This window comes from Oncorhynchus mykiss, chromosome 10 (genome assembly GCF_057628025.1).
Source record: "Oncorhynchus mykiss isolate SJ-2025 chromosome 10, ASM5762802v1, whole genome shotgun sequence".
NCBI lineage: Eukaryota > Metazoa > Chordata > Actinopteri > Salmoniformes > Salmonidae > Oncorhynchus > Oncorhynchus mykiss.
Window position 1 is genome coordinate 73,926,885 of NC_143031.1, and position 12,419 is coordinate 73,939,303.

General features: G+C 42.8%; 1 protein-coding gene and 3 non-coding genes across 5 annotated transcripts; all 4 read left to right on the forward strand.

Annotated features, from left to right (window-relative positions):
* The first annotated feature begins 145 nt into the window (after window positions 1-145).
* Window positions 146-361, forward strand: LOC149980197 (small nucleolar RNA U3). The gene has a single exon (XR_016484222.1). It is a non-coding gene; the product is annotated as a small nucleolar RNA U3 (small nucleolar RNA).
* Window positions 222-12,375, forward strand: LOC110497298 (vacuolar protein sorting-associated protein 37A). 2 transcript variants are annotated; one of them, XM_036933879.2, is made up of 12 exons: window positions 222-2,888; window positions 3,356-3,430; window positions 3,743-3,860; window positions 4,092-4,192; window positions 4,503-4,704; window positions 6,355-6,425; window positions 9,443-9,570; window positions 10,237-10,295; window positions 10,763-10,831; window positions 11,104-11,247; window positions 11,665-11,778; window positions 11,991-12,375. In XM_036933879.2, the coding sequence occupies exons 1-11, from the start codon at window positions 2,779-2,781 to the stop codon at window positions 11,743-11,745; spliced, it is 1,158 nt and encodes a 385-aa protein (XP_036789774.2). In that variant the 5' UTR covers window positions 222-2,778; the 3' UTR covers window positions 11,746-11,778; window positions 11,991-12,375. The 2 variants fall into 2 exon arrangements, with proteins under 2 accessions (XP_036789774.2, XP_036789775.2); XM_036933880.2 differs by having other exon boundaries at window positions 1,325-2,888; window positions 12,019-12,375.
* LOC118937059 (small nucleolar RNA U3) lies at window positions 876-1,091 on the forward strand. Its single transcript, XR_005034457.2, has one exon. It is a non-coding gene; the product is annotated as a small nucleolar RNA U3 (small nucleolar RNA).
* On the forward strand, window positions 1,606-1,821 carry LOC118937054 (small nucleolar RNA U3). Its single transcript, XR_005034452.2, has one exon. It is a non-coding gene; the product is annotated as a small nucleolar RNA U3 (small nucleolar RNA).
* Window positions 12,376-12,419: the final 44 nt, after the last annotated feature.

Below are 12,419 nucleotides of genomic sequence, written 5' to 3' on the forward strand. Positions count from 1 at the left end.
AGGCTGCTGCCACGTGCTGCTGTATCGCGCTCTGCATACAGTGAGAAGCGACTGTAGGTAGTGACAGTGAGGGAGGGAGCTGTGAAACCGTCAGTCAGACTGATTGCTCCAACATGGCCTAAGCTTGCTCGCCCTAAGATACGTTAAGACTATACTTTCAGGGATCATTTCTATAGTTCTTGACTTGAGAAATGTGTTTCTAAAGTGTTAGATCTCGTAACCCACGATGATGAGATGCGATATTCCCTTCTGAGCGCGAAGCGGGCTTTGAGTAATGATTCAGTTCATCCGCTTTCTGCCATTGATGACCGTTCTTTGCTTCCTTGTGGAGCATTGAAGGAGGGAATATGATCAGAGTGGTTAGCGCTTAATGTTGTTAATATTAACTTATTTGGTACATGTATTGTAGTTCAGGTTATTAAATAGTTTATCACCATTATACAACACAGTTGGTTCCTGTTTTCCTTGCTATGACGTTCTTCTATAGGAGATATGTGATTTTAATCCAGTCAGAACTCTACCTTTTCAATTACATTTGATTTCTAAAAATGTTTTTCTTGTATTTTCTCTAATGTGGGCTATTGACTTTTTCAGCCAATGCCAGTCCCATAAAAACTGCAGTGAGTACCTTCTGGCACCTCCCTCATTTGCACAGTTATATTGTGGAGCAACTTGAAAATGTATTTTATGAAGCTTTCTTGGGCATAAAACACGAAAATACTGATTCCTTATGTGACCTATTAATGAAAAGTAGCCCGATAAGCATGATTTCGGCCACATGGTACTACTATATAGTGTGCTCGTTGTACGTGGGAAACCGTTAGTGAGAATAGCAGCTCCAACAGAGGCTACCCTCGCTCGCCCTCAACTTATTTAAGACTATACTTTCAGGGATCATTTCTATAGTTCTTGACTTGTGAAATGTGTTTCTAAAGTGTTAGATCTCGTAACCCACGATGATGAGATGCGATATTCCCTTCTGAGCGCGAAGCGGGCTTTGAGTAATGATTCAGTTCATCCGCTTTCTGCCATTGATGACCGTTCTTTGCTTCCTTGTGGAGCATTGAGGGAGGGAATATGATCAGAGTGGTTAGCGCTTAATATTGTTAATATTAACTTCTTTGGTACATGTATTGTAGTTCAGGTTATTAAATAGTTTATCACCATTATACAACACAGTTGGTTCCTGTTTTCCTTGCTATGACGTTCTTCTATAGGAGATAATTGATTTTAATCCAGTCAGAACTCTACCTTTTCAATTACATTTGATTTCTAAAAATGTTTTTCTTGTATTTTCTCTAATGTGGGCTATTGACTTTTTCAGCCAATGCCAGTCCCATAAAAACTGCAGTGAGTACCTTCTGGCACCTCCCTCATTTGCACAGTTATATTGTGGAGCAACTTGAAAATGTATTTTATGAAGCTTTCTTGGGCATAAAACACGAAAATACTGATTCCTTATGTGACCTATTAATGAAAAGTAGCCCGATAAGCATGATTTCGGCCACATGGTACTACTATATAGTGTGCTCTTTGTACGTGGGAAACCGTTAGTGAGAATAGCAGCTCCAACAGAGGCTACCCTCGCTCGCCCTCAACTTATTTAAGACTATACTTTCAGGGATCATTTCTATAGTTCTTGACTTGAGAAATGTGTTTCTAAAGTGTTAGATCTCGTAACCCACGATGATGAGATGCGATATTCCCTTCTGAGCGCGAAGCGGGCTTTGAGTAATGATTTAGTTCATCCGCTTTCTGCCATTGATGACCGTTCTTTGCTTCCTTGTGGAGCATTGAGGGAGGGAATATGATCAGAGTGGTTAGCGCTTAATATTGTTAATATTAACTTCTTTGGTACATGTATTGTAGTTCAGGTTATCAAATGGTTTCTCACCCTAACACAGAGTGGTTAGATTTAGTTTGTGTAAATCAAACAAGAATACTGATCATAACTGGTATGTATAGACTATATGTAATGTCAATAGTAGGTGGTATAGTAACGTTTATGTGCCGGCTGTTATCATGGTATTTACTTTATCATTAGGCTTATATAAGAGTGAAAACATGCAATGTATTCTTTCACCAGGTCATGATAAAGTAACGTTAATTTAATTAGAAATGGAGTTCTTAAATCTTCTAGAGTATTTTTTCCCCTATTGCCCAATCGATGTTATTTGTAGTGACAGTAGAAACCATAGGAATGCTGTGGTACAAACTGTAAAACAAATGGTGACGTCATTGAAGTATGCGCATTGACCTCTCAACTCCTGATGCGGAGAATGTAAAAAAAAACATTACAATTATGTTACATTTGTCACAACAGTATTGAGAACAATTTCATTCCTTTTAAATATATCTCAGTATAGTTTGTTATTTTCCCCCCAAAATACTTGTACATTTACCTTCCTGGTTTCTTTGTGTACAGTGAGGTAGTACGCAAACTACTTAATCATGCTCGTACACAACGAGGGTTGTTGTCTTCCTATTATCCGTTTATGTGCTCGGTAGCTACTAAGCTTACCAAGAATGACAGTGCCAATTTTGGATAAATGCTTCAAGCGGAGAAATTGAATAGTTATTTTTTACGACCATCTAAGATATGCCATACCGAAAGTTATCGCTGTGCAAGTAGCTAGAAGGTACAGGCTAGCGAATATTGGCTACATCTCGACGGGGTTTTCTCCTTCCCTTGTCTGTTCTTGTTGAGGCTGGATAGTGATTTATTAATTCATTAGCTAGCTAGTCATTAAGTTCAAGCTCGTGCCCAGCCAGAATAGGATGAACTGGCTTTTCCCCTCATCCAAGGGTTCCGGACCTCTCCCACCTCTTAATAGCTTGCAGCAACAAAGACAACGGCAGATCGAGTCTCTCAAAGCTGCCCACTCCAGGTAAATCAACATCACGTACTAGCAATGCTAACTAGCTAGTTATGGCTAATCCGTGGCTTGTCAGCCTTGATAGCTAGCTAAAGTATTTGCTACTATTTAAAGCGTTGTCACAAGGTGTAATTAGTGTGTATCGTGCGATGTCTAGCTAGCTAACGTTAGTGCCCCCATCGCAACACCGACAGTTGATGGGACTAGGTCAGATTAAGTTATTATGTATTGTTTACAAGTAACATTAGAGAGAGGTGCCCCTCAGCGCTCTTCTAGATAGTCAGCCTAACTTTATAGGTGACATAATTGTAACGTTATGTAACTAATATGAACAATATGTCTAATATATACGTGTGTCACTATCTTTTTCAATATACTAGCTAGCTAAATACGTTTTGGATTGACGTGTCAAAGTATTGTGTGTAAGGTGGATAAACTGGTTTGTATCTAACGTTACATGTTTCGGTTTTCTCCTACAGCCTAGCCGAGATCCAGAAAGATGTGGAGTACAGAATCCCTTTCACAGTCAACAACTCAACCATCAGCGTCAACATGTGAGCGAGCTGCACGTTTACAGAGTTCGCATTAACAGATGAATACATGTTTACGTTTTAGCATCAACATATGAGCATGTTGTCCCATCAGTGTCAACACATGTGTAAACCCCAAAAGCTCATCCTGCCATTGGTTTACAGTACAGCTGGGTTAATCTTCCATTTACTTGGCTATGTCTGACTTGTTGATTATTTCTTGCATGATCAACAGTACTCAAACCCTCAGAACTCATAGGCTACTATCACTTTCAATGACCTCTCTCTCTACCTTTCTCCCCCCTATCTCCCTCTTCTCTTTCTCGTCCTCTGCAGCTTGCTTCCGCCTCAGTTTCCCCAGGAGAAACCAGTAGTCAGTGTGTACCCTCCAGTAGGACATCACCTGGTAGACAGCAACAATGGCACCATGGTTACCAGCCCCCTCATTACCAATGTAAGTCCTTCTCAACTAGATATGATGTTATTTAGGTCTATGTCAACAATACAAGAGACAAGGGAAGCTAAATCTGTGGTGATCTGAATGGTAGCCATTTTATGTTTTTCTCTAGGTATTTATACTTGTTTCGTTACTAGTTCATTGTCTGTATAAGGGCAGGTGTTGACATGGATGCAAACATCTGGTATTCATGTGCTTGTCATGAAGCTAACAGGCCTATGTTCTCAGTTTGGAATGCACTCAGATCTGGGCAAAGTCATCCAGAGTCTCCTGGATGAGTTCTGGAAGAGTCCACCGGTCCTGACGTCTGGCCCCAACGGCTTCCCTTAGTCAGTACCACACACACACACACACACATAACATGTCATCATGTAATCCTTTGTTGGCCGTTGAAGGCAAATTCTTTGGGTTGCGTGTAATACGCAATGAAAGGACGATGAAAAGGTGTACAAAGTCACATGAGACAGCCATAATAACTGCCATAGCTTTACAGTAAAGGATACAAGGAGGCAGAAAGACTAGCTCAGTGACTAGTGTCATTTAACTGAGTACTGTTTCTTCACAAATTGAGCCCATTCTCATCAGCTTTCTGTTTCTCCCATCTTTCCTCCCTGCCATCTCTCTCTCTCTGTTGTGCAGTAACATGTACAAGCCGTCGGGGATGCCTCCCTACCCGACACAGAGCTTCCACTACGGGCTGCGCCCAGTGGGCCCCACCCCGCCCCCCATGCCTCACGCGGGTGTAGAAGGAGCTCACGGTCACTGCCCTCCCTGGGCAGCAGCCCCTGTCTATGGCCTCATCACCGACCTGCCTCTCCCCGTACCCACCGCAGACTCCCAGGTAAACGCACTACCACAGGTTCATTGAAGTGTAGTGTACCCAGTAGATATCTGGCTAATACTGACCGACATAATACCTAAATGTATAAGTTAAGGAGACTACTTGGCATGCAGTTTAGACGCCCCAAGAGGTTTAATGTAGCAATGTTTCATCAGGACAGACAAATACCCACAGACGAGAGGTCGACCGATTAATCGGAATGGGCGATTAATTAGGGCCGATTTCAAGTTTTCATAACAATCAGCAATCAGTATTTTTGGGCGCCGATTTAAAAAAGCATTTTTTTTTTATATACCTTTATTTAACTAGGCAAGTCAGTTAAGAACACATTCTTATTTTCAATTACAGCCTAGGAACGGTGGGTTAACTGCCTTGTTCAGGGGCAGAACGACAGATTTTCACCTTGTCAGCTCGGGGGATTCAATCTTGCAACCTTACAGTTAACTAGTCAAACAATAACGACCTGCCTCTTACACGAATGTAGTAAGCCAAGGTAAGTTGCTAGCTAGCATTAAACTTATCTTATAAAAAACAATCAATCATAACCACTAGTTAACTACACATGGTTGATGATATTACTAGATATTACCTAGCGTGCATAAAATCTGACTGAGCATACAAGTATCTGACTGAGCGGTGGTAGGCAGAAGCAGCATTCAAACAGCACTTTTGTGAGTTTTGCCAGCAGCTCTTCGTTGTGTGTCAAGCATTGCGCTGTTTATGACTTCAAACCTATCAACTCCCGAGATGAGGCTGGTGTAACCCGAAGTGAAATGGCTAGCTAGTTAGCGCGCGCTAATAGCGTTTCAAACGTCACTCGCTCTGAGCCTTCTAGTAGTTGTTCCCCATGCTCTGCATGGGTAACGCTGCTTCGATGGTGGCTGTTGTCGTTGTGTTGCTGGTTCGAGCCTAGGGAGGAGCGAGGAGAGGGACGGAAGCTATACTGTTACAATGGCAATACTAAAGTGCCTATAAGAACATCCAATAGTCAAAGGTTAATGAAATACAAATGGTATAGAGGGAAATAGTCCTATAATTCCTATAATAACTACAACCTAAAACTTCTTACCTGGGAATATTGAAGACTCATGTTAAAAGGAACCACCAGCTTTCATATGTTCTGAGCAAGGAACTTAAACATTAGCTTTCTTACATGGCACATATTGCACTTTTACTTTCTTCTCCAACACTATGTTTTTCCATTATTTAAACCAAATTGAACATGTTTCATCATTTACTTGAGACTAAATGTATTTTATTGATGTATTATATTAAGTTAAAATAAGTGTTCATTCAGTATTGTTGTAATTGTCATTATTACAAATAAATAAATAAAAATCGTCCGATTAATCCAATAATCGGTATCGGCGTTGAAAAATCATAATCGGTCGACCTCTACCACAGACTGACCTATTCTTCTAGTTAGAATCATTGGGGGCATCTATTATATTATACTTTATTTTCAAAACACCTCACCACCAGCCCTAAGCACACAATACCTTAACAACTGTTGCCAGGCACTGAGGCCTGTCAGTCACCTGCAGACTAGAGCTTCTGTACTGGAGTACTGCTGTGATGGTCAAGTGCTTAGCTACTTGTTTTATGTGTTGGTTAGCTACATAAGACGTGATATCACTCTGTCTGCAACAGGCTGGTTTGAACGGCCACATGTACAAGATGCCTGAGATTCCTGAAACATTTCCTGAGCTGTCTGAAATGAGGTATGTGCATTCTGCCACTGGAGTTTAATACGTCGCCCACTTTTTGGGCCGTTGAGTCCAAAGGGTAACGTATGAGGACACGACTCAAAGAAACGTTTAGATATAATGATATGTATATAGGTTTCAGTGGAGGCTGGTGGGAGGAGCTATAGGAGGACAGGCTCATTGTAATGGCTGGAATGGTATCAAACATATGGAAACCACATGTTTGACTTTGTTCCATGAATTCCATTTCATCCATTTCAATGAGCCAGTCCTATACCTCGTCCCACCAATTTTCACTGAGAGGCATGTAAATAATTGACAGCCAATGATCAATCAGGGATAGTCCATCTTGTTTGGACAATAAAGTTATATTGTCTTCCAATTCTGAACCTTCACGTTTGGGTTTCAATCACTTAATCCCACACCAACCTACATATTAGCGCTTTCCTCTCTCTCCCATGTTTGTTATTTATTTTTATTTTTACAGGGACAACGTTTCAGTAAAAGTGCCAGTTTAGCCAGCCGGCTAATTTTCAACCGCAGTCCCTGGGCAGGATATTAAAAGCAATGACAATATCAATACAGACAAACGATGAGCATTAAGCACATTCAGAGAAACATACGACAAGCAACACGTAGCACGCAGACAGAGAAACATAGAACAAAATTAACACGTAGCACGCAGACAGAGAAACATATAACAGGCAGACAGAGCAACGATAGGACAAGCAACATTTAGCGCGCAGACAGAGAAACATAGAACAAGCAACACGTAGCACGCAGACAGAGAAACAGAACAAGTAGCATGCAGACAGAGAAACATAGAACAAGCAACAAGTAGCATGCAGACAGAGAACATATGACAAGCAACACGTAGCACGCAGACAGAGAAACATAGAACAAGCAACATGTAGCACGCAGACAAACACAGGAGCAACCTGTAGCACGCAGACAGATAAATGTTTTAACAAGCAACATGTAGCACGCAGACAGAGAAACATAGAACAAGCAACATGTAGCACGCAGACAGAGAAATATAGAACAAGCAACATGTAGCACACAGACAAACACAGGAGCAACCTGTAGCATGCAGTCAAAGCAACATAGGACAAGCAACAAGTAGCATGCAGACAGAGAACATATGACAAGCAACACGCAGCACGCAGACAGAGAAACATAGAACAAGCAACACATAGCACGCAGACAAACAGAACAAGTAGCATGCAGACAGAGAAAAATAGAACAATCACCACGTAGCACGCAGACAGAGCAACATATAACAAACAACACGTAGCACGGAGACAGAGAAACACAGGAGCAACCTGTAGCACGCAGACAAAGCAACATAGGACAAGCAACACGCAGACAGAGCAACACATCACAGAAAGCAACTAAACAAAATATGTAAAAGCAACAGTGTTTCCACACCTACAAGCTACAGACAACATGGAAAAAGGCCATACAAAGATGGGGATTATGTTCAAGTCTGAGTGGCCTTTAGCCATGTCTTCATGTTTTTTGTGAAGGTGTGATCGGTGGTGCAGTTGTTTGTGTCTGATTGCAGTATGTTCCAGACATGGGAAGCTCTCACAGAGAAAGTGGATTTACTAAAGGTGCTTTTCCTTAGGGGAACTATACAGTCACCTCTCATGGCAGACCTTGTGGATCTGCTGCCATGGGTTTGGGTTTTCTGTTTAACAAAAGTACTGAGTGGAGGAGGAGCCAGGCCATTTAGTATCTTGAATACAAGACATGCATCAGTTTATTGCACAAGATTTTCCCAACTCAGGAGCTCATGTTTTTTTTTCTTTTTTTTTTTCCTTGAATTTTAGCCCTTTTTTCTCCCGAATTTCGTGGTATCCAATTGTTTAGTAGCTACTATCTTGTCTCATCGCTACAACTCCCATACGGGCTCGGGAGAGACGAAGGTTGAAAGTAATGCGTCCTCCGAAACACAACCCAACCAAGCCACACTGCTTCTTAACACGGCGCGCATCCAACCCGGAAGCCAGCCGCACCAATGTGTCGGTGGAAACACCGTGCACCTGGCAACCTTGGTTAGCGTGCACTGCCCCCGGCCCGCCACAGGAGTCGCTGGTGCGCGATGAGTCAAGGATATCCCTACTGGCCAAGCCCTCCCTAACCCGGACGACGCTGGGCCAATTGTGCGTCGCCCCACGGACCTCCCGGTCATGACCGGTTGCGACAGAGCCTGGGCGCGAACCCAGAGTCTCTGGTGGCACAGCTGGCGCTGCAGTACAGCGCCCTTAACCACTGCGCCACCCAGGAGGCAGAGCTCATGTTTTTTGAGGATGATGATGGCTATTCGGCTTCCTATCAAGCACTTTGAGAGCCTGTTTGTAGACAGACTGAATAGGTTTTAATGTTGTACATCAAGCTTGGGCCCAACTAGTCAAGCAGTATGTAAAGTGGGGGAGTATCATAGATTTGAAGTACAGTTTTGCTACCTCTGTAGTCAAACAATTTCGCATGAATCGCAAATTCGCTAAGTTGAATTTGGTTATTTGAGTTACCTTGTTCACCTACTTTTTATAAGAGAGGTTGGAATCAAGTATGATGCCAAGGTACTTAAAATCAGATACCACCTGGAGCTTCTCCCCTGACACATAGACATCTGGCTCAGTAGCATCTGTTGCCCTCTTTGTGAAGAACATGCAGACAGTTGTTTTCACATTGAGATGCAAACACGAGTCACTGAGCCACTTTGTAACCTGGACCATTACAGTAGTGAGTTCTTGTGCAGCTTGTTGTTTGCTCTTTGCATGCACATATAGCACTGTATCATCTGCATACATTTGAACTTCAGACCCAGTACAGGCAGAGCATTAATTTACAGGCTGAACAGAAGGGGCCCTAGTATTGACCCTTGGGGCACGCCCACATCATAGCTGAGAGTGGGCGACAGCTCATTGCTCACTCTGACACACTGGGTTCTGCCTTCAAGGTATGATTTCATCCATCTGTCCCACCATATCCCTCTCTGACTGACTGCCTGTGTGTGTTGTCCCCAGTGTATCCCAGCTGAAGGACATGAGTGAGCAGGAGGACGTGCTGCTGGAGTTGTTTGTGTGTCTGCCCCAGCTCAAACAGGTCACCACTGACAAGGAGGAGCTGGTCAACAGCATTGTGGACATGGCCAGTGAGTCTCCCTACACACTAGTGGTGGTTGCTAAACTTGACTGGGAAGTGGGTGACACTGTATAGCCAAAGCCCACCATGTACACACCAACAAATGCTTAGAGCAAGGACCATGGTTATTATGAGCTTCCAGTCATGCTAATGCTAGTTAGCAATGGCGCCAGAAATGACCTACAACTCCCTTCATACTGCACACAGAGACATAACATTTTTATCCATGAGTTCATCTGACTCAGTAAGGAGATGAAGCGCTACTATCCCAGAGAGCCCAAAATCACAAACTGTCCCCAGAGAGCCCAAAATCACAAACTGTCCCCAGAGAGCCCAAAATCACAAACTGTCCCCAGAGAGCCCAAACTGTCCCCAGAGAGCCCAAACTGTCCCCAGAGAGCCCAAACTGTCCCCAGAGAGCCCAAACTGTCCCCAGAGAGCCCAAAATCACACACTGTCCCCAGAGAGCCCAAATAGAGAGCCCAAAAGTTCAAACTGTCCCCAGAGAGACACTTTTGGTGTCAAACTCATAATCGCTATGGTTACACAGATCCTCAGTCAGTTCATATGGGCAGGTAGTGAAATGAGTGTGTGCTAGAAAGTGGGGAAGTGTTGAAGCTGAGTTCACTGCTGCCCTGGGACACACACTGACATGTTTTGGTCATCTCTCTCCCAGAGAAGAACCTGCAGCTGGAACCTCAGCTGGAGGGGACGAGACAAGAAATGCTGTTCAAGGTGAGAATTTGTAAAAAAAATAGATATATATCTTTAACCTTTATTTAACTAGGCAAGTCAGTTAAGAACAAATTCTAATTTACAATGACGGCCTACCGGGGAACAGTGGGTTTAACTGCCTTGTTCAGGGGCAGAACGTCATATTGTCAGCTCTGGGATTCGATCTAGCAACCTTTTGGTTACTGGCCCAACGCTCTAACCACTAGGCTATTTGCTGTTGAATAATACACATTCACTGGCTAATGAATGCAGAAGGTCTGTCTGTCAATATACGTTAGCAATCACACTCTACCTGTATGAATGTCTCATGACAACTGTCAGTTTGTTACTAACGTTATAGCTGATACCACCTTGCACCATTGAGCCAAGTTGAAATGTTGGTCGGGATCAGTCCTACTGCTATAGACTGCTATAGACGGTATATTGTGTTGTGAGCGCTAGTTGTTTCTTACTTGTTGTGTTGACAGTACGAGCAGCTAACCCAGAACAAATCGGCCTTTGAGACCAAGATGCAGAGACAGCATGACATCAGTGAGGTGAGGTGTTCCCTGCACCAAACACACACGTGACGATCACGTTTTCTAACCTCAAAAGTACATCAATGTTGTCCATGACCCAGGCAATGAGTTGTTTTATTCGCTGCTCATCTTGTCCATGTTTCTGGGGTTGAAACATGTACAGATTATTCACAACACAACTGATGTTGTAGGGTATGGATTTGGCTTGACGTCTGAGTCCATTTTGAGGTTTGAAAACCCCAAAAAAAGTTTTTTTAAGTGTCATTCTATGAACTTGTGTTGTTCTCCAGAGCTGCAGTCTGAGTGCCCTGCAGGCTCGTCTGAAGGTGGCAGCCCACCAGGCGGAGGAGGAGTCAGAGGAGACGGCCGAGAGCTTCCTGGAGGGCAAGACGGACATCGACGACTTCCTGGCCAACTTCATGGAGAAGAGGACGGTAAACTGAACTAACTGTCAAAAAGTCAAGTCAACAAGCTGACATGAAGTAGTGAAAGACTGATACCAGCACACTGCAGAATTCTACCTCAGATGTATTTTTCAACATTTCAACACGTCTTTGTTGTCCAAACAGCATTCTATAGTGTGGGGATGGATATGTCTGTGTTTCACCAGTCACTGAACTAGCAGAGTTAGAAGGATCATAACATAGTCCACGAAAAGAGAGCCGGGAAGCATTGAGCTGTTGTGTAGACGGTATTTACACTCTGTATAAACATCTCTGTGGTAATATGAACAAGGTGTACTGCAACAAGTCAACAACCAGGAAATGGGATTCTATGTAAATACTGGCTATTACACAGTAGTCAATGTTTGATTTCATATTTGGACGTGTGTGTGTGTTCTCGCTGTACAGCTCTGCCACAGCAGAAGGGCCAAAGAGGAGAAGCTGCAACAGTCCATCAACACACACGGACAGTTCCCCAGCAGCCACTGAGCCCCTTCCCCTCCTCACACATGTTTATAAAAGGTAAACCCACTAACGCCACTCTGTTGGATGAAGTACACACTGTACGAAGGGTTTATGTAATCTGACCTTAAAGGGGCAATCTGAGATTCAAACAACTACAAAGGGGTAAACAACTGGAGAAGTGTAACCTCTCAAATTCATAGATGTAAGGAATGACTATACTTGAGAACAATGATGGGTTTAACAATGTTCCATTTTTGTCTTGATCATAGGCTGTATTTCTTTTCTTCTCTTCTCAAGTATGGAGATGTATCTACCAGCAACACACCCCTAAAGAGAGAGGAAGCACATCTTGGTGTTGATAGAGGCTAAGAAGCAACCATTGTGGTATGAATTGTAATCCTGAACTAGGCTTTTGAACTCATTTCAGTATAAAGTTTCCAGTGATGATGATGATGATGGTATGACTTGTCTCATACATACATACCTACTTGAATTTGGATGATGAGTTTGCTAACGCTGCTGAACACCCAACTACAACTGATACTGTATTTAAATAATGTTAATAATAGGCTTTATTATAATCAGACACCTTGTACTATGTTATTTAATTTCTTTAGGTTAATAAACCATTCAGAACATTTGTTTTACTAAGAATTCCTGATTATTCTTTTTTTCTAACATTAACATCTGACCTGTGT